Here is a 23,177-nt window from a genome sequence, read left to right as displayed (position 1 = left end):
GCTGGTTTTGAAGTATAAAAATCTTAATGTTGGTTGCAACAAAATGCGTAATAAATGTGCATCTACATTTTGCTCTTTGTGTTGAAAGTATGTTTTGGAACATCAGAAACTCTAATACTTTAGTATTTATATGAAAACTTTATAAATGGCATTCACCAAAAATCTCTGAACACTCTCTGGCATTAAAACTGTCAGTCTGTTGAATTTATGGCATCAAGGCTAATGCTTAGACTTCACATTTGGATGAATAAGTCATACATTGTTAATACTACATAACCTCAAATAGTTCATTGCATAAAAGATGGTAGGTATCTCAGAAAATCCAGCGATGGGGGTTTTGAATCCAGAGATAAGAATGGTATAAATGCAATTTTATGTGGTGCTTGGAATCTAGAAAAAAGTATTATAAAATTAAGTTTACATATAGTTACTCATGTAAGACTACATACTGGGGGAGGAGAAAAACACCAAAATACCCATTTTCCTTTTTTCTGTTTCAGGTCAGAACTGTGGAGGCTTAGTACAAGGACCAAATGGTACTATAGAAAGCCCTGGATTTCCTCATGGTTATCCAAATTATGCCAACTGCACATGGATCATTATCACAGGAGAACGTAACAGGATACAATTATCATTTCATACTTTTGCCCTCGAGGAAGATTTTGATATTTTGTCAATTTACGATGGACAGCCACAGCAAGGCAATTTAAAAGTGAGGTAAGGTACCTTTTTTTTCTTTCTTCATTTCCTTCTGTCTCTCTCTTTACCTCTCTCTTTCTCTCCTGAATATACATTCCGATGAGATGGTACAACTATGCTGTGTTTCCTTAGTTCTTCCCCAGCCAAGGGGATAGCAGTACCCCCAAGTTTCAGATCCTTATGGCCCTAGCTTGTATACCAGTAGCATCAGTCATACTTAAAATTTGCACAGTTCAAGGTCAGTTTTGGTAAAGGCCGTGAACACAGGAGTATCCAGTGTTACAGTATCTTATTTTTATCTATCTGTCCCCGATGGAATCCAGATTGGCCCAGGGACCCTTTCCTTAAGGCACCTCTCCCCAGTTTTTGAAAAAACACTTACTGAGATCACGCTTTACTTTTCTACCATGCCTACAACATTTGAATCGGAGGATGGGTATGCTGCTTGTGCTAACAGTGTCCCAGGGTCTCTCAATGAATGTGGCACACAAGAAGTGGTGGGCGATATAGTAGTTTGTGAGAGGCACAAACTCATTAGTGAGTCTTAGGCAACCTCTGGAAATGCTTGCCACATTAAATCCTTTAGGTGACACATTAAATCCTTCAGGTGACTATTGCCTGCCTTGCAGATAAGTTGAACTGTGAATTGTTTGACTTTGCCAAAACTGAAATTCGTCTGCATCTCTAAGTAAATACAATTATTAAGCAATTAAGGATCTTTAAAGTCAGAAACTGTCTTATATGTTCAAATACCACTGAGGTGACAAAGAGGCTTTATGGAAGCTTTTTGATCTTGAAGCTTTTCACGACTTCAGATTTTGGTGCATTAATTTCATTGGTGCCTTGTTTTGGTTTCCTCGGTCATTTGCTGGATCTGGACTGCAAAGCTGGAAAGCAAATATTACTATCAGTGCTGCTCTGTCATTTTCTGTTCAGGCATGAGATTTATGGAGCACTGTAACACATCGCTGTCAGTTCTATTGTCTGATTACTCTTTTACATGCTGCTGATTTATATTATACTGCTAAAACAAATGTGGGAACATCACCAATTTGTTCCGCATTTTAGTGGGTTTCATCATGTGTTTTTGACAAGAACGATGTTCTGATTGATTGTTGCCTCAGTTCAAAAAGTTTTGAAAACTGTTGAAGGTAGTACATAGCTAGTGATGCTTGAGTTGCATGGTGTACGTGCTTCATTTACTTTGCTTAATCAACCTTTAGTATTTGTATCACCTTTATACAAGGATTAATATTTCTTTTTCAGTCAAATGATTTTATTATCAATAGCTAACACACTTGCTTGTTTTACACTAATCTGTTAGTAGAAAATTGTTTCAGGGAAGACCACCAACTCATATTCTGTGAGTATGAGTGTAGAAGACAGAAATTCCTAAGTATGATCTTGATCCCACTGAAGTCATTGTAATTGTCACTGATTTCAGTAAAAGAAGAATTTCATTTCCAGCTTCCAACACTGAAGCAGATATTTTATTTATCCTTGCTTCTATTTGCCAATTACTTACCTTCATAAATGATATTATAAGGAAAAAAGCATTTATTGGCTTTGCAGCATGCAGAGGTTAAAAAAGCAGAATTCGAATGACAGGTTTCTATTGACATGTCTCATACCCTGTGACATACCCGTTGTTGCACAAAGCACATTCACAGGTGTACCCCTCTACAATTGCACATTTCAAGACAATTCACTCAGCAGATATTGGAAAATTATAGTCTTGTTTTTTTAGCTGACAGCATGCAAATGCAAGAGAGCATCTTGGAACTTTTGCTTCAGGGTATGATTTTTTTTTCTCCATAGATAAAAATACTCTACTAGATTTTGAGTAATTATAATTCTTTAGCCATCGTGCAGAATCTGGAGTTTTTCCTTAAAAATAGCTGTGTAACTATATAGCTCTCACAAACTATAATAATTAAGTAATATTCATCTCATGTGGTATAGTATTTTTTCAGCTGCTAAAGCAAAATTGGATAAAAATGAATAGTATGTTCAACTAGTTTACTGTGCTGCCTGAAGGACATTTTTGTATGCTAAATGTGCATCAGGATACTTTCGCTACATATTGATTGTAAAACCCACGCAAATAGAAATAGATATAAAATATATTGAAATGAAAAGGGAAAAGAATAAATTGTTTTAAGCTGTTTGTGTAGAGGAAGAAGAGAGAAACGGGTAGTTGTAATATGTATATGAACTTCTTTGGTTAGTACATTATTAAAGCATATACTGATTTAAGGGATAAATTACACATGCTAGTGATCATAGGTTACTGTAGACTATGTTATGAGGAGGTTGAGAAGTACAATAGTAGCAGGAAGAACAATGTAAACAAAAGATAAGGCACTAAAAAGAGCTATTTTACATCTTCCTATTTTTCTAAATAAAACCCAGCTAGCATTCTGTCATTCTGTATAATTACTGAGATCCATGGTCCAAAATTGTCCTTAAAAACATGGCTACAGCTGCTTTATTTTTATCACTGCAAAGTCCATAGAACACAAAACAGGATTTGATATATGTATGTAAAAGAGGAAAAGTGAAATTTTAAGTCTAATGCCACCTGTTAGGATAATGCTTTGTAGGGTACTGTAGTCTTAATTGTATAAACAAACATAAAGTTAGATAATTAATTTTACTGTATATTGTAACCAGAACAGATGTCTCAGTTCTAAGTTATTAAAAAAACCCCAAAACTTATCGTAAAGCTTAAGTATTGCATTAGCAGTTGATGGGGAAAGATTTCAAAATGCAACTAAATTCTAATTAAGCTGGGAGAAGATGTAAAATGTATTTTTTATTTGCATTTTAAGTTGTAAAGGAGTTGTCATTTGTTATACGCAGTTAACCATCAGCACACAGAATTCATATGGATGAATTTCGGAGAAGAGATGCAAGCATGGTGCACAGAGACAACAAAGTTATTAGTCAGTTGTATTCCTTGTGGAGTTGCATTCAGTACTTCAGTATAGTCCAGGTGCTAGTAAATATTTATTATGACTTTTTTCTTTGTTGTATTTATCAGATATAATAGTAAATGGTAACATTTTTAAATAGAAATGAGAAATCTGTCAACAGGACATAGGGAGTAAGGACAGAGGCCAGGTCTGAAGAGGCTCAATGTATTGGCAGATGTGAATTGACAATATTGACCTATTGACTTGTGTTCTGCCGATAGATATATTACCTTCCACGAGCAAGTGAATTCAAAGCAGACATTTTGAGAGTTTATGGATTTCAAAAGCCATTTTAGGGCTGGTTGTACTACATACCTATCTTCCACAACTGAAAAGAGAAAAAATTTTGTTTTAATGGAGCAGTAATGCAAAGGATGGACATTGCTAACAGAGCATGCAATAAAACAAAACTTACAAAAATTTTCTGACAATCATATATACAATGTATGCTAAATAGCAACATGTTCCCTCTGCTTTCTTGAATCACATAGAAATAATAAGAATTAAATATGAATTCTTCACAGTATTCACTTTTTCCTGTGTCTAGCAAGCAATAAACCATATGTATATTCTGCACGTCATAATCCAAGCATGGAGATAAACAATGTTTACTAAAGTGAAAGTCTGGACTCCTGTTTAGTATTAAATTAATATTATTATTTTATCTTAACAAACCAAGATTTATCATGTATTCAACACATTTTAAAATTTTGTTTTGGTTTGGTTTTGGTTTTTTGTTGTTTATTGTTTGTTTCGTTCTTTGGAAAATGATTTCTATCATCTTCCTTGTCTCCAGGATCAAGAGAACAGTGAAGCAATTAGGTGGTGATTGACTTTTCTACAGAACTGCTGACACTGCAGCAGCAACAGCTTTGTGCAGTTTATAGTTCTTTATTTCTTTTTTTTTTTTCCCTTCCCTGGGAAAATGTCATTTGTCATTTTTTTTAACCTTTTTATTGCACATCATTTTCTACAAGTTGGTTTCAATGTATAGGATTTTTCTGTATGTGTGAGCTGGTGGTTTTGTGAAGAAAACAGTATAGGAATGAGTATAGTAACCATCTTTTTTCCAGCTGAAGCTTACCTAGAACACAGCACAAAGTAACAGAATCTGAGATAGTGTTCAAATTTGTAAAACAAGATGTCGTGGTTTAACCCCAGCTGGTAGCTGAGCACCATGCAGCCGCTTGCTCACCCCTCCCCCCCCCCAGGGGATGGAGGGAGAATGGAAAAGAACCTCATGGGTTGAGATAAAGACAGTTTAATAAGATAACAAAAGACAACGACGACGATGATGATGATGATAATAATAAATTATTATTATTATTATTAATAATAATAATAATAATAAACAACAACCAAGTAATGCGCAAATGCAATACTCACTACATGTGGCAAACCACACCCCCACTGCCCAGTCTGTTTCCGAGTAGCGATCCCGCCTCCCACCCAGCTTCCCCAGTTCTATCTGGAGCATGACGTTCTATGGCAGGGAATGTCCCTTTGGCCAGTCTGGGTCAGCTGTCCTGGCTGTGCTCTCCCAGCTTCTTCTGCACCTGGCAGGGCACAGTGAGAAGCTGAAAAGTCCTTGACTTAGTGTAGGCACTACAACTACCTAGCAACAACTAAAACCATCAGTGTGTTATCAATATAATCCTCTTACTAAATCCAAAACACAGCACTATACAGGCTACTAGAAAGAAAATTAACTCTCTCTCAGGTGAAACCAGGATGCAAGATTATTGAATAATTTCAGCAGGATATTGTGGTGTTTTGTACATCTGCAAGAAAAGGAAAAATCTTATTGTACGTTTATGAAAATTGATTACTGAGTTCCTGCCAGTAGAGACGCTTATCAATGACTATCATTCCCCTTTTTTTATGTTAAATCAGATTTTTCTTGGCCTTTTCACCTATTAGAGTACTAGGAAGGAGGAATCATTTATACTAGAGGGCTAAAATGTGATTCATTGTATATCACATAGCTATTTTAGGAAAGAAAGGAAACTATGACCTGATCAGCTAAATGCTGACAGATAGTTTCTGCCAACAGCAAAAAGACCATGCAATGGAAGGAAAGATAATTTATGTGTGCAATTCTGGCAGATTCAAGCTCATATATGGCAATTTTTTTTCACATGTGGATAAAAGGCAAAAATCCTGTTCCCAAAATTATCAGCTTCCCAATTCAAAATCTTAAGCTTTCTAATTTTGTTGGCAAGCCTATATACTAAAGAGATTTAATGCAAAATTTATTAAAGTCAAATAAGGCATCTGCTTACTAAAACCAAGCTACTTCACCAATAATTATAGGCAATATTAATTACATGTTTTAGGCTGATACTAAATGATGGTCAACTGTCAAAGAATAAAATACTTCTTTTTTCCAAAAACCATGGAGTTTTGCTTGAACTCCCATCTAAGAAAATCCATTTCACATTTAAGGAGCTATTATTTCTTGGGGGGGGGGGGGGGGGGGGGGGGGGAAGAAAAGGAAAGAAAAGATAAGGTTAATTTAACAAGTCAAAGCAATGCACGAATTTATACTGCAAAATTCTGCATCAGTTGCTTGAAGCTTTTATTATGTAGTTGTTTAAGTCAGCACATTTTTCTGTAAAAAATGAATGTGACACAGCATAATGAACATGTCATTGTGCTCAATTTCTTTGTACTCTGTGGAGGTAGATCTCTTTTTTTTTCGTCTGAATCTGGCCATAGTACACCTTTAGCGAATTTACAGGTGTTGTTTTTTTGCCTCTTCTGTACTTTTCAAACTGGACCTGTATAAGTGACAGCAGTGATCTGGTGCATTTGTTTATAGTGTTTCACCATCAAAAGTATTACTAGTAAGGGACTCGGAAGAGAGAATTGGGATGTGGCTCCATAAAATTTTAATTCCCATAGTTTTATAAACTTTAGTATGTGTTAGGTAATTACTGTTTCATAGCTATACAACCAAATTAGATTTAAGGGGACAGTAAAAAAAAAGGCATATAAACACCTTTCTAATAAAGTAGTGAAGCATTACTCAGTATTTAAAGATATCTCATAGAAAGATAGGTTATTCTTTGTCATGTTTCACATGACAATGTTTTAGAGTAGATCTTTGGTTTCAGGTAAGAGGTGCATTTGCATCCCTTGTTATTTGTTATTGCATATGGATATATTAAAAATAATTAGTTGTTCAGCTTGAAAGAATCATATTTATGGTCATACTAAGCCAAACACCTATACATTCCTTGATTAGTTATTTTATAAACCAGAACACCCTGGGTATCCATTATCTAGTATTTAAGCTACAAAATCACAGAAAATAGCAAATTATGAGTATGGATATGGATGTATATGTGTCTGGATTTTGAAGAGCTCAGTTTACGTCTTTGCTTTACCTGAAATCTCAGAATAAGGTTTAAATGTTCCTTTGTATTGGCCAAGTAGAAGAAAATTGTTTTCATCGGTATGATGTCTGTCCGAGGGAACTCACACACTCTACAATATTTTATGGAAAGCCTCTTTGATTCTGTCAGACTGATGACTTTAAAAATAAAAATTCTTTGCTCATCTCCCACCCACCTCCAACACGCACCTAGGCACTGTGGTTTTCTTTACAGACTCTAGTGTGACCGGTGTCATGAAAGAAAAGCAAAATGGCAGAGAAAAGAAAACAACAGATGCCAGTGTTAGATTGCGTGTTTTTCTTAGTTGCTAAGACAGGCTAGTTTTCTAGGCTTCTGAAGTTAAATGTGCATAATAAAGCCATAAATAACAAGATGATGATAAATTTTAATCCAAATTAATAGAAACTATTTAAAAAACAATTTAATATTTTTAATTTCTTGAGATAATTAAGCTGAAGGAGGGTACATTTAGATTAGATGTTAGAAAGAAATTCTTTACTGTGAGGGTGGTGAGGCACTGGAACAGGTTGCCCAGAGAAGCTGTGGATGCCCCATCCCTGGAAGTGTTCAAGGCCAGGCTGGATGGGGCTTCGGGCAACCTGGTCTAGTGGAGGGTGTCCCTGCCCATGGGGTTGGCACTAGAGATCTTTAAGATCCCTTCCAACCCAAACCATTCTATGATTCTATGGTAATTGTTCAATTGATGAATTAGAGAAAAAATTATGTTATAGGACTGGTTGGAGAGTACATTAAAGTTAAATCTAATAAAAACCACACTTGTAATTTTTAAGTTACATTTGAATGCTGAAGTTAAAAGTCCCATATGTATATTTAAATAAAAACAACACCACAACTAATTTGAGCAGATTTTGTTTAGAGTATTGAATTACAAAACAGCAAAACACCATTTAAATTGACAAAATAATGAAAAACAGAGGGCACAATGCTCCCATTGATCCAGAATAATTCTTATTGATAAGGGATTTTTGAAATATACCTATAGGTATGAAAGTTTCCATTACTCAACACACAGCCTCCTAAATACTGCCCACAAAAATGTCCTTAAAGTATATGTGTGTGTGTATCTATGTTTACCTTTCAACATATCTTTCAGCTGATTATACCTCTCTAAAAATAGTACAGTGAGAGTTTAATTTCTTTTATTTTTCCCATGGAGTTTTAAAGCAACTTTCAGCACTTTCTGTGGCTTCCACTGAGTTATTTTGTTGAAAGTGAATTTTATGTCTCACTTTCTACAATGACAATGACATTAGGATTTTCTCAATCACCCTTTCCTCGCCTCTGGAACTGAGCTATGTTATTTACTGTTTGGGCAAGGAAAACCTTTTGTGTTCAGAGGGTTCACAGACAGAATAGCGAGAACATTGCAGGGTGCATGAGGTGAGGAGGTGAGAACTAAGGAATAATGGGGGGAGGGAGGAGAAAGTGGGGGATACCAGAAGCAATGTGTTAAAAAAAATTGTAGGTATGATAAAAAATGCATTTGGGCACATACACATAATGTAAATCCTGCACTGAAAGACTGTAATTTAGTATAGAAATTGTCTCTCCACCATGCCTACTGTATGTATCAAGTAGCTCAGCACTGGTTTTGTCCTATGCCATTGCAGAATATATGGCTGAGCTATTAATTTTGAAACAAATTATATGAGCATGGGAAATCTCGTTGAGAAGTCCCCATTTGTAGTAAAGCTCCTTTTGGAGCTGTTCTACTTTATCCAAGTAATTAATCAGTTATGGCAGCGATTTGGTGCCATATTCCACTGACGAAGGATTCTCTGGGAATGTGGGTGAGACTGATTGCTCCTATGCCTTTTTCAGGTAAAGTGGAGGCTTGAACCAAAGTAGGTGCCCTGGCCACCAAGCTATAGACTACTATATGGTTGGATTTGTCTTTTTTTTTTTTTTTAATGAAAGACTTTACAAGACCTCATGTATAATGGTAAAATGGATTCAAATACCACTGTTGTGGTTTTTTGTGAGGTGGAGAAACTCATTTGTGTTGTGTAACTACCTGCAAAAACCCTAACTTTAAAAATCCTCTATGCCCAGAATATATTACACTGTTCTACGTGAACAAGTGCAAACAGTCTCTGAATTACAACCTTCCTGTTGCTTGTTGAAAGGTCAAGTCTCATGCTGCCAAAGGCATTGTGAAAACCTCCTTACTAGTCACCAAATGAGCTTAGGAAGTTGGGAAGCATGTATCCCAAAAATATTGCCAAATATTTGGAGCAGTAGGCCGTTCTGTGTATTGATCTACTTTTCCCACAGAAAGAGACGATTAATTTAATCTGCCCTTAGTGAGCATCTTACCTAATCACTCGCAGCTTCCCTAACAGTCAATACAGAGAAACAGGCAATTTTAGAGTAATTTAGCTAATTTATGTGACACATCAATTTTAGGTTGAGATTAATTATATCATAGAAATGCTTATTCTCCTCATAGGTTATAAAGATTTGATTCTAAGTAAATTCTAAAAGATATTGTTCCTGTCAGCATGGAGCTGAAATGAGCATAACCCGTGTTTTCCTTGCAGCTCCTTATTTTGAAGAGCAGGTGCAGTATAGAAAAGACACCTTGGAAAACTTCCTGTCTCAGTCTTTATTCTAAGGAACTCCATTGTATTGCACTCTAGATTATACGTACCAAGGAAATCTGGTAAACACTTCTAAGCATATTAGAACCTACTTTTTCTTCTTTTTCCTTCCTCACACTATATTCTCCTTAATCATCATGAAGGACTGTTTTTGATTGATACTCTGGTCACTATGTAGGAACAGGTGGAAAGGATTTTTTTCATACAAACAGGTTGCTATGTCCACTTTATCTAACTTCAGATATTTATAATATTTAAAAACCCGTATATTTAGCTTCATGCTAAAAACTACACAATGATAAATACATTTTATTTACCATGCAGGAATTATTAGCTTATCTGTGGCAGGTCATACCCCCTGAGTGGAATAGGCAGAGGTAATGTGCATTGGAATGACATACAACTTTACACATTGTAGGCACTCTGAGGCACTTCTGAGGGAACCTCCACAAAAACAACTAGCAAGACATTTGTATAGCCTTAAAGAAAAGTTAATTTGTATGGCATATACTGGATTTATTATAGGCTTCCAAGAAAATATTACTATCAGATCCAACCAAAGAAGATGAGTTTTGCAGTTAACAGTCAAATACAAAGCTGTATAGCATGTTCTTATACTCTCTTTCTCTTCCTGGAGGCATTCTCCACCTTCACCAAGAGACATCTGAGCAAGTGCCATCTCTAGACAGCAGAGATATTTTTATATATATATATAACATAAAGAGCCAGCTTCATTACTGTTTGTTTTACCTTTGTGATACATTCCTTTTTTAAAAAAATTTCTTAAAGAAACAGAAAGCAGGTGGGAACATAACCCAGGCAGCTTTTTCCTTCTTCTTCTTCTTCTGCATCTCATGCTTACTGCATTACTTTCATTATTACTTCAGTTAGGTGAATCACCATCCTAACTTCCATCAAATTTTATTTTATTTTATTTTATTTTATTAGAAAACTGTGTGAAAGCCAGTTATGCCCTTTCCAGGAATGTTGCATCTCTGTTCATACCAGATCCATTGGTATAGTCAAAATTAGATGAGCTTCTTAGGGCAAGAAGCTTGTCTTCTGACATCTTTGTTCAATGTTACGTCCACCTCCAGTATGTTGTAATATGTTTGATGAAGAAGAAACAGAGGATGGTTCGTTTAATGAGACCACTGTTCTTATGTTTGGTGGCTTCCTGTATGATAAAAGAGAGTTCTTAATAGATGGACATGTAAGTTTTGTGTCTGGTGGCCTATTAACACACACCTTGTTAAGGAGCAAAATCTGAAGGAGATACTGACTGAGTATTTCAGATCTATACTATCCTTTACTATACTTAAAAATTGTAACAGTTTGGTGTTATAATTTTGAAAGCTTCCCTTCAGAACTGTTCTCAGATAGGAAAGTGAGACAAGATCCTTGCTTCATCTGTGGTGATGAAGTAATGAGGTAAGGACTCCCAAGAGAACCACACAGGGATTTCCCGGGACCACGTGTTTGCAGATATAAGGTAAAGAGGAGAGACATCCCCTTGTCCCATAGTTTATAAATTAGCCATCAAAAATTGATTAAACTTTCCAATTAAAAATATAATTTTTTTCTTTACATTTAAGCTTCCATATCTCAAAAAATTAAATCAGAAATTCTTTTTTGACAATGAATGCAATCACTTGTGTACTTTTTTTAAAAAATCTGCTTTAGTTTTTTCACTAAATGAAAGATGGTTATGCATTATCTAACAACAGAAATTAGAGAAGTTATTTACCTTATGGGGGAGGGGTAATACTGTGGAAAAGACTGATTAGTAGCATAACTTCATGTAGCAAGAGATGAAGAATTATAGGGGTGTTATGTAAACAAGCATAGTTAAAATTTATAAATCAGAAAATAATTGAAAAAGCTAAATATTCCTTCTTATTATTATGATAGAAGTGCTGACTAGAGAAAACAGTGATACTAAACAAAAATATATTTTAAATAAAGTCCAAAGCATTATTACTTTGAGGAATTCACCCCACAGGGTTTTGGTTAGAGTACAATACATGTGTGATATTAGATATGTGAAACAAACACGTGCAGCCAAGTTAGAAAATATCAAGGGAAATGGTAAAGTGACCATCATTTCATACAAGTTAGCCAAATCGCAGTGTTAGGAAAGAAACATTTTAGTACATATTTGTGACATTTTGTTTTATATGCCGTGCCTTTCAAAAGCTGATATCAGCCAACAAATAACGTAATAAACTATTTAGATGATTGCTAACTTTTGTTTGAAAATGTATTTCTAGGAAACTATGAAGCCAAATAGTGGTGCTATGGTGCATATATCAAACATTGGACCAATCACTTTTATGCTGCATGTCATTTTATTTACTAATTATAATAAGAAAGAGTTAATAAAATTTATACCTTTCTCTTAGTTTTCCTTTTTCTTGAAAGAGGTAAATTACTGAAAAAGAGTTTTAAAAAAATTGCAAAGTAACGTTGATATTTCAAACACAGTCACTGAATAAGCTTAGCATCTCTCTGTACAGTAAAAGAAGAATATATTGTTTGGAGATTAAAAATTACAGTGTGAAGGCCTTCAATAAATGTTCCACAGCACATAGAACATGAGGCACTGTCTGGCATCCAAGAAGAAAACCTCTGCTCTGGTGGCCATGGCTTCATCTTTTTTTATCCTGTAGAAATCATGGAAAATGGATGAAACTCAGAAAAGGCTCCCTTTCCTTATAAAGATAAAACACCCAGCCATCAAATTTCTGTTGTGTGCTACAAGCATGAAAGAACAAATTGAGTGTAACAAGTAAACACAAGGATCACGAACAAGATTTTTTGTTTGTTTGTTTGCTTCTTTTTAATGTTTTAGGGCCTTTAGCCAAATATTCTAATGTCATGCTGTGTGAAAAAGATGTTAGTTTCTTTACTTGCTGTGAGATGTTCCAAGTTTGGAAGAGGTTGCCACTAAGAAAAAAAAAATGATGAAAGAATACATTAGCATGAATAACTCAACATTCTCTAGTGAGGAAAGAAAAGCAAGTTATTTACATATAAAATAAAAAAATTACTCTCCAGCAGTGAATGAGTATCTAATATCAGATTGAAAAGGGGGCAATTTTAGGCTCGTGCATGGGAAGTTTGCATGTGAATTCCTTACTTATAATGAAGGCAGTTGATCTCAGCTTTCAGTGTGCAGTGACCTAGCAGTGCATACATTGACATCTGTGAACGGAAACAAAATCATGCAATTGTCTAGCAAATTGAATTTTAAATCCGATATCAGTTAAGCATCTTATTAATAAGGACTAAGATAGTGGATATTCGGTGTCATTTTAGAAGAGGTGTGAATAAGACCTTGTAACAAGAGTAGAAACTGTGGCTTTAAGGAAATTTTCCCATCTCTAGTTTTGGATTGTGCTAGTGGCTGCACAGCAGTGACCGAAGTCGGAAAGGCCCAGAGAGCACTGTGGCTGATAGTGCCACTGTCTGCCCATCATCCAGAGGCTCCACAGCTGCTCTGTGCCTGGCTTTAAAAAAAAAAAAATAAATAAAAAAATACAAGGTTTCCCGAAGCTTTTGTCTCCATCTACCTGTAGAAACTACTTTTGCCTCAACTTGGGGCTTAGATTGCCCCTTTTATGTTTTATACATCTTTTTTTCCTGGTCTTATTTCAGATTTCCCACTTGTGATCTTCCCACATCTGCCAAAATAAAACTTGCCTCATGCACTTATCCTGATTTGTCATTTTTTTGTTTAGAGAGAGTATCTTTTAAATATGAGTACAGTGAGTCAGCAACTGAGAAGATGTGGACCTGGAGAAAAACTGAAAGATAATGCATTTGAGTGGACCCAAACTAGATCTGTGAAACTCTGAAAATTATAGACAACTCTGCTCTTTCTTTAACTCCAATAACCCTAGGATTCAATAACTAAAAAGCAAACAAACTCCATAGACACACAGGATTTGTCTTGCAAAGAGTTAGAGGAGAAAAAAATAGGCTTTCAGAATCTTTCTTTGAATGTTTACTCCAATTATGACACTTGGGAGGAAATGGAAAACCACAAAACACATAGGAAAGGGACAGCTAATTAACTAACATGAATTCAAATCTACATTGATGTGGAGCTTAGGGAAGGTCTAGTTTAAAGTATACAAAACATTTAAAGAACACTTTTTCTACATTAAACAAAATCATACTAGAAGGATTCCAAAAGGAAAATAGAAAGATACAGCCGGGAATTCTGAATACTCCTTAAAATGCTGCTTCTGAAATCCACATTTTCAAATGTTCTGCTTCTCCAACTTGTAAGGTCAGAAAGAGCAGAGGAGCAGAAGAATGGTATGATATAGTTGTCGTAGGACTACATTATACCACTGATCACCAAAAATAGACAATGCCAAAGAAACTAGGAAGTGGAGATGCAGTTCCTATGGATTTAGGTAAATAAATAGTTTGTGCAATTATTGAATTATATATTTTTTATTTTAAAATAAAGCACTAATTTCTAACATTATAATAAGGAGCACAGTGATTTGTTTTATAAAGCCAGTTTTCAAAGCTATTCAGTGTATTTGGCAGCTTTTTACTAACTGCTCAAGCTTGCTTTCACAGTATAGTCTTGTCCTCATTTATTTTTTATTGCTGCAACCATTAATCATAGGTTCTCTTATCCTTTTCATAAAGGCTTTGCCAAAAGGAAAGCTTGTCAACTTTAGCATTTCAAGATATAGAGCACAGAAAGGAAAAGTTTTTTTAGATCATTCTTTAGTTATTAGTACTGTTCCACTATTTTCTCTTTGTCTGTGTTTCAAATCCTCTGTCTTGTCACTGATGGAGAGAGAGGATTTTTTTCTGTACCCAATCTGAATAAGTCTTTGCAAGCTTATACGCACAAGATAGGGCTGGTGATAGTATCTTCTTCTCCAGAGGAATGCGTTAACACATTCTTGCCTACAAGCTTTAATTTCTTATGCTCAGAGGTGTTGCTCATGTGTAGGAAGACTCTGCCTAAAAAGAAGGATGAATATGCTTAGCTAAAGCTTTAGCTAAAACTATCTATCTTGTTTCATGGCAATGAAATTTCAGGAATCAATGTATTACTTAAAAATTGCTTATTTTGCTTATTTTACATATTTAATATAACTAGAGGCATTTGACATCACATTGTGGAAGTGAATTACAATGTATAATGGTAAAATATTGATATGAACAGACAGAGTTTGAGGTTGAATATACAGTTTGAGGTTTAATTAACATAAGAAATTGACATAATGACCTTATGCTTGATTTTTCAAGTGAACAGCTATAAAGACGAATCCAATAAAACATCTTTGCCTGTTTTAATAGTCCTTACTGGCTGTATTTACATGCTGTATTGATTAGTATGAAGGTTTAATAAAGTTTATTCATTGCAGAATTGAATTAAAAAGACTTCACTTGTTATTGTATTGCCTCTTTCAAATTTTATATTTGAAATCACTTAATTAGTGAAGCATGTCAGTAGTTCATAAAACTGTATTTAATTTGAAAAAAAAAACACATGTGGAGAGAATACGTCCATTACACAACACAGGGTATGCTACGTTACTTAATGAATACACCTAAAAGACATATGTATCAGAAATCAAGATCTAAGTTGACTGAAATATACTTGGTTGGGGTAATTTTAACTCACTTTAACTCATTGTTTTCTTCAAAGAATGGAAATTTCACATTCATTCTATCATAATTCAGTGTGATTGAGCTAAAGTAAAAACTTCAGTCAGATAGTGAGCTCTTAGAAGCAGGAGACTTCCTAAGAGATTTTTCTACTTTTAAAAATATCATTTAATCTCTGTTTTCATTAATAGGTGTTCTCTTGCTAAATGCTTTAATGCTCATAAGATTGTCAGGGGTCTTTAAGTGGAAGCTGTAAAGTATAAAATATTTTTAGTACAGTCAAGTAAATTAATTTTACTGTTCCTGTTAAGGGTTTCCACATCTATAAGAAGTTGTTGTTTTCCTTTGGCAAAAGTACTCTGAGATCCTGTTTCCAGAGTGTTCACATTCCTTTGTTGTTTTCAGAAAACTCTTTTCAAAATGCAAGGTCTGCAAATCTGTATTTTCTGAGCATCTTTTAACTTTATTTATGCTTAAAGATTTTTGGCGCCTTGGGACCATAATCCAAGGGAAGCAAGCTGCCAGCACATGTGGAGCTTCCACAGCTCGGCAGTAAGGCAGCCTAGTATGTGCTAAATCATGTCTTTTGTTTGTAATTGTAAAGACAGATCCAATGAAGGCAGCTGTACTAACACTAAAGTGATGTTTATGGGCAATAAAAGACACACTTTTGACGTAACATCTCTTGGATCTTTGAACGGAAGAAATAAAGTGGATATAGAGCAGTAAGTATATTACCTCACAGCAAACACACACATGCAGCAGAGGCGTCAGGGCAGGCTACAACGCATGTTTGTGTATAGGGTGATGAAGAGACAAGCGTGTCACTGGAAAATATCTTCCCATTGCCTCAGTGAGTCAAGGAAATGTTGCTCTCTCTCCTGCTACCGCCTAGCGTTAGCAGTGCTCCAATACTACCGGAAGAAAGATTTCATAGCAGAGCCAAAGCTTCTCTCAGATTTTCTGAGGCCCATAAGAAAATAGGCAATACTTGACTCTCATGTTTCTCTTTTCCTCCACCACAACTAGTTCAACTGTTCATGCTTATTACGTCTCACCTAAGGCAGCTGATTAGAAATAGAGATCCTGTGAGACTGAATGAGCCCTTGACATGCTGGACACAGCCCCACTCTCTTGGGATTGGCTGTATGTTTCCTGTAATCCCAGAAAAGCAAAATCCTTACGTTTTAGTTAATTACCTCAAGTTTATTCTGGAGTGAATTTCAGAGCCAAGTTCAGTGTGGAACTACAAAGTCAACTGATACAACTGAAGACAATGTGGATTGGTTTGAAACGGTTTTGAGGGAAACTTGGTAAGAAGCTGTCAGATCTGATTCTGCAAGCGTAGGGCTGGGAAGGAAACAATTGCACATGAAGCATATCGTACAATGCTACTGAGGTTTTCAGTCTTATGCGATAAACACATTGGATTCAGAGATTAATTTTTGGACTGCATTATTGTAAATACTGAAGTAAGTTCAAGATAGAAGGTAATTTAATAACTCAAATTTCTGCTATCCATGGTGGTTAAAACTGTAATGTTCTAGTTTAAAAATTTTTGTGGATCGGTCCTTAGAGAAAGTAGAATGCTCCTCTCAACCCCAATAAAATAAAAAATCAACAGCTCAAAGCCAAAAACCTTCTCCAAGAAATAAATGTTTTTTGGTATTTTCTGCGTGGAATTTGTGTCAGCAAGGAGAAAGGGAAGCTTTATATTTCTTGCAGATCAAGATTATCTCCTGGCATTCTTTCACTGAGGTTAGAGGAAAGGCTGTCTGAGGGATAAAGCAGGAATAAAGAGAAAATACAGGATTAGGTCTACAGCAAAGTATTAGTGAACTCCTAGCAACACCTGTTAGCCTTGCTTGATTTACCTGATTGCTACTAATCACGTGTTCTTCTTCCTAAAAGTTAGTATCTGATTCTTTTCAACTCATCAAAAATCAATAAATGAGATGTTAGCCTCTTACCTGAATTGGATAAACACCACCAGGTGCACAAACAGGGTGACAGAGCTAATACAAAGGGGTTGTGAATTGAATAACCATACTAACAACAGATTTATCTTTAATCAGTGTTGTGGTTTAACCTGGCCAGCAGCTAAACCAAACACACAGCCCTTCACTCACTCCACTCTGCCCCAGTGGGGCGGGGGAGAGAATCGAAAAGGAAAAAAAGAAAAAAAGACTTGTGAGTTGAGATAAAGACAGTTTAATAGGACAGAAAAGTAAGATAATAATAGTGATGATGATGACAATGATGACAGTAGAATATAAAAAGCAAGTAATGAACAGCACAATTTCTTACCAGCCAAAGCTGATGCTCAGCTAGTTCCCAAGCTGGCCTGCCTACCAGCCAACTCCCCAGTTATATATGGAGCGTGACAATTTATAATATGGAATACCCCGTTGGCCAGTTTGGGTCAGCTGTCCTGGCTGTGTCCCCTCCCAGCTTCTTGTGCACCCCCTGCCTTCTCACTGTCAGGCCAGTATGAGAAGCTGAAAAGTCCTTGACTGCTTGGCAGCAACTAAAACATCAGCACATTATCAACATTATTCTCATCCTAAATCCAAAGCACAGCACTATACCAGCTGCAAGGAAGAAAATTAACTCTATCCCTGCCAAAACCAGGACAATTGGAATGACAAGCATTTCTGTAATGATTTTACTGACTGACCATTTCCCTAGATGAGGCAGAAAACAAGACAGTTTACATCTTAATCTCCTTTATTTTTAGTGAAATCCATGTGTAAGATAAATAATGAAGTAAATTACATTTAAAGTGTCCAATTTTAGCATGCAAAATTACATGCAGGAAAACAAAGTGCATTTGTTGAGTAAAGCAAATCCCCCTTTCCCATTTTCATCCATTTTACCTTAATCTTGATCATTCTTTCATGCCTCTGCTTGTTGCTCTTTCCACTGTAATTGAGTTTCTTATATGTAAATTACTTCTGAAGTGACATGAGTCTAAACTAAAGCCTAAAGTACATAGTAAGCATTTATTTGTCTCCTTTACACTTGGCTTCCTCTTACCTGGGGCAAATTTCAGACTTTACTGATTCAAACAATCAATCTCCCTCAGCCACTGCAAAGCAGAACACAAGAGAAGTAGAGATTGATTGTACTAGGCCTCATCCGCCCAGAGAAATTAAGGTATGGTAAATCACAGTGTGAATTTAGAGCATTCATAGCCTGTACTAACTAGATGGGTAAGAACGCTTGGTTTGCTCACAGGAGATCGAAGGTATTAGTTCATTCTGCCCACATTCAGCACTGGCAGCATCACATCCCCATGTATGAGTGGAGTCCAATCTGCTCTACATGCCTTGTCAGCAAGGACAATTAGGTTGTGCTCAGCGTGGCACTGTGTGTTACTACAAAGCTTCCTGCTGGTTCAGAGTGTGGGCAGACTACAGCTCTTATCTGTTTGCAAAATACCTTCATAGGCATAACCACAGAGTGCCTTTAGGCAAGGGAACATATTCTACTTGAAAAAAGAGTATCTAACATTTGGTTTATAGTAAGAGTGATAAATCAGTGAAGAATAGCTAGTGTGCTTAATTTTATTGTGCATTAACATTTATCGGCAGGTAGCTAAGTCTTAAGCATATAGTTTCATAGTATGGTTCAACTGATACAACTCCATGCTTATGCTGCAAAAAGTGGTCCTATTCCTCCTCTGCCCTCAGTTCCCATGTGAATGCTTTGCCACAGTGAAGCATCTAACAAATCTGTGTAATTCCACACACTAGCAAAAACCCCTTTGTGATTCTTTTGGTTTTGTTTAAATACTTAAAACAATTTATAATGGATTGAGCAGAGTGCCAGTTACCAGTGTAAGGTAGGAAGGAACACATGTCATGTGGTAGATTTAAATTAGAGATATGAGACCGTCCCTATTAGGAGCATTGTAGTTGGCTCAATCATATTGTAATCCATATCGTCCATCTTCAGTAATATCATGTTTCATGTTTAGCATTCTCATAAATTCAGAGAAAGTGGCATAAGGATAAGGAGTAGAAGTATCAGAAATTATGTGACAGATTGTCATTGGAAAATACTGAAAGATATATTTCGATTGTTAAATGAACTTTGAAGAAAAATAACAGAGGTTTCCTATGCATTTACTGTGGTTCCAAGACAACCTTTGACGATTCTGTTTTAGGACAACCTGAGGCAAATTTCATACCTTAACTTTCAAACAGATGTTACCCAATGAAATTAGTAAGTAAAGAAGTGAGTAAATTGCTATGGAACAATAATCTCATTAAGGGGGGGAGAGAGAGTTGTTGCATGTTTGTTTTCATGTGAGATGGAGAGCTTTTAGAAAATAGGTAGAATTTCTGTTGTTTAGAAGATAACTGAAGCTTGGAAACAAGAGTACTGGTAAGAAGCAGCAGCCAGAAGCAAAAGGAACAAACTCTCATATGAAGGAAATCCCCTCCATAGAGGCTTCTCTCCCTACATATTGTAAATGGGGGGGGGGGGGGGTGTCAAAGAAAAGAGTGAATTCTCTCCTTACCTGATAGGATTCTTTGGTTTAGAAAAACCTTTTTTATTTTCATGCAAATTGAAAGTGAAAATTCTTTTGCATTTTCATTTCTGCAGAATTTTTTAGCTAATTGAATAATTTAGATTTCCATACAGACCAGAAGTACATTCACTTCTTTTGCAGTTTTATTTCACTTGGTCTTACAGAAACAGTTCCACTGGTCTTGCTCAAAAATGTAAGTTATAGTTGGTTTGCACTGCTGAGAGATGCAGATCATGTACTTAACAAAAATGTCTTAACTTGCCATTTTAATGAGCTTTCCTTTTTATATTAAATTTCTTTGCAGTGAAAGTTTGTATCAACTCAATAAATTTCTGAAAAGTTAACATTAATTGTAAACAGTAAGGTCAAATAAAACATGATAAGTAGACTACCTCAAAACTGAAAGATCTCACTATAGTGAAGGATGGAGAAACATTTAAGCTGTACCTGATAGTACATAATGACAGGCTCTCTCCATTACCTTTAGGCCCTGATTCGTAATAATTATTCTTTTTTGTGGAGGTACCTGTCAGAGTTCTCTCAGAAGTCCCACATCCATTGCTGTGAAGTGCTTTGAACAGAAGTGAATTGCTAACCAACTTTACATTCTCGTTTTCTGATATATGACATGGAAACTTTTGTTCCCCACTCTCTTCATGTGTGGAAAAAGGAGTAAAAGCAGCACCTTCTTTTCTCAGCCTTTGGTGTTGCTTAAAATCTTTGAAGTCTAAACAAAAGCTACTTTGAAGTAAATTGTAAAATCTACCTCTTTATAACAGGTAGATCCCCTAAGCTTTGGTTTTCCTTATTAGTAATATAGAAGAGATTATCAAATCTCACTGAGGTAAGGTTTGCAGCGTTTCACAAACTTAATGCCCTTTTTCATTTCATGACCACACTGAAGCTAAGCCAGACTGGTATCTTTCATGTCTGATAGTAGTTTTTTTACCTGAAAGATATGATTTATTTTTTTTACAAGCCCACTCTGCCACTTAATATATCCATCTTTCATGACACCATTAACTTCCATAAAACATCATCATAGAGAGAAAAAATAGCTGAGAAGACGTGTGTGTGTGAGCATTCTTCTGTACTGCACTTCAAGTGGGTTTATGTCTTTTGGGTTTTTTTTAGTCTGGTTTTCATTTACTTTTGTATTGAACTTTTGCAACTATTTTTCATTTAAAAACATTAAATAAATTTGGTTTTGTCGGTCATAGTTAGCATTAGATTTATAGGATTGCCATCTGGCAGTCTTGTCTCCTACATCAGCTGTGGAGACCTAGAAGAAATATCATCAACGTAGGAGTCTATTTGTGGATCACTGGACTTTGGAAGACAAATTTGATATCCTGAGACAGAGATTTTATGTACTTTCAAAATTATTTAACAATCTAAAACTGCAGAAAATATTTAAGCAGTTCCATGCCCAAGACACTTTAGACAATATTTTAAGTTCTCCACACTTAGGTTATCCACTTCTAAATCTGGCAAAATGCTTTTTTCAAATCTCAAATATTTCTGTCATGGAGGACACAGAGCTACATCTGGGTGAAGAGCAACTCGGCCAAATTTCTTCAACCTGTTAGAAGAAGATGTAATTTTCTTGCTTATAAGTAGTAGTCATCCTTGCACTTGAGGGAGAGCTAAGTGTACAGGTGTTGCAATAAAGCAGCACGTAACCAGTTTCCTTTCTTAAGATTTCTGAAATACGAGCCAGCACTATTGATTACCAGGCGTTCCGTGTAGTGTATCATCTGTCACTTCTTCTGAGTTCTCCGGCAGAAGCCACAACAGGTTCTGGCTTGAATTGAATTTCCCATTCTTAGATAAAAATTTGGTTTGATTGCTTTTTACCAGGATGAAAGAAGAAAAGGAAGAACGCTTTTTTCTGATACTTCAGTAGGTATATATTTGTTGGATCAAAAAGTGATCTAAGAGTACAATAATGAGTTTCTAGATTATCTAGTTCCAATAGGAGTTTAAGTTTTGTTGCTTTTGTCCCAGTTTTAGTCCTTTTACAGCTAAAGTAAAAAAAAAAAAAAAAAAAAAAAAAGCCTACATAAACCCATCTTTTTTACAAGTATCTTTTTCCACAAAGAAAAAAACCCTATACAGATCTCTAAAGAATTTATGACACCAAAATTAGCTCTCAGCTCATGAGTTTAGGTTTCCAGTGTGGGAAGCAATGTTAGATCACTGCCTATTCATAATCTTGCTTTTTCCCAAAATAAAACCTATGTGATTTATGCATTTATCTTCAGGCTTAGTAGGAGCTGTGAGAGCTGATGTATGGTATTGAACGGAGCTGTGTAGCAGCTTCCTTTTCTGCTGTGAGAGCCAGAGAAGATGGTTCATCCGCGTGTGCTGGAATGTAGCCAAAGCCTTGCATCCCCTAGTAAACCTAACAGGAAAGTCTAATACTCATTTACTTTCCACAAACTGCCTCCACTTTGTCCAGTGCATTGAGAGGCGCTGTGTGGATGAAGGTTTCTCACAAAGATGGTGCCAGCACCAGAAGTGGTTTTCCATTTTGTCATACCCAGTAGTGACAATGAGCTTCTGGGTGATAGCAGTAAAGGCACCATTTTGCCACATACGAATCTGTTAGCCGAGGTATTGTCTGTACCTAGAGCCAAACCTGAAAGAGAGATGACTGTATCCAGCTGGAGGGTTTTGTGGCTTGGCTTTCTTTTTGTCTGCCCTTCATGCTGCCAATTTGCACTCAAGTGCAAGACTGTTTTAGAAGGTCATGGGAAATTTTTTACTTTCAAACCCCATTTAAGTCAAAGCAATACTCCCCCACTCTAAAATGTTTTCCTACTTCAACTGCAGAACTTTGGAAAATTGGTAATTTTCTCAATAAATACTCAGTCATACTGTTCATTTTATTCTTTGTGAAAATTGTATACTTCATTAATCACTGTCCAGAATTCCCAGTGATGATAATGGGGCTACCCAATTTTTAAGAAGCCCACGTGGTGATGCCTCGCTGAGATGTACTAATATCAAGCTGTGTTAAGGAGGATGTTATTCCTTCTGCTGCCCGTATCTGTGAACTGACTGCTTTGCAAATGGTTGCAGTCTGCAGTGCTGATCTAGAATCAATGAATAGAGATGGAGAAGTGTTTTTGTTTTGATGATGAGTGCAAAGAAGGGAGAAAATCCAGCATAGACAATACTGCGTTGATTCAGAGATAGCATTCATTGCATTGCAGTTAATTTCTAATTGTTATAACTCGTTTTGTATATTAGACTGAGTTGATGAATGCGCTTTAGAATCAGTTAATGAGTAATGAATATG

General features: G+C 35.9%; 1 protein-coding gene across 1 annotated transcript in view; it reads left to right on the top strand.

The window, feature by feature from the left end:
- Positions 1-23,177, top strand: part of CSMD1 (CUB and Sushi multiple domains 1) — a 1,232,729-nt gene that overhangs the window by 231,377 nt on the left and 978,175 nt on the right. The window contains exon 2 of the mRNA XM_075747278.1: positions 501-717. Coding sequence (XP_075603393.1) covers positions 501-717 — 217 coding nt within the window. The remainder of the gene's footprint in view (positions 1-500; positions 718-23,177) is intronic.

The sequence above is a fragment of the Balearica regulorum genome, chromosome 3 (genome assembly GCF_011004875.1).
Source record: "Balearica regulorum gibbericeps isolate bBalReg1 chromosome 3, bBalReg1.pri, whole genome shotgun sequence".
Classification (NCBI taxonomy): domain Eukaryota; kingdom Metazoa; phylum Chordata; class Aves; order Gruiformes; family Gruidae; genus Balearica; species Balearica regulorum.
Note: the sequence above shows the minus strand (reverse complement) of the source record. Positions and strands in the feature narration are given on the sequence as shown.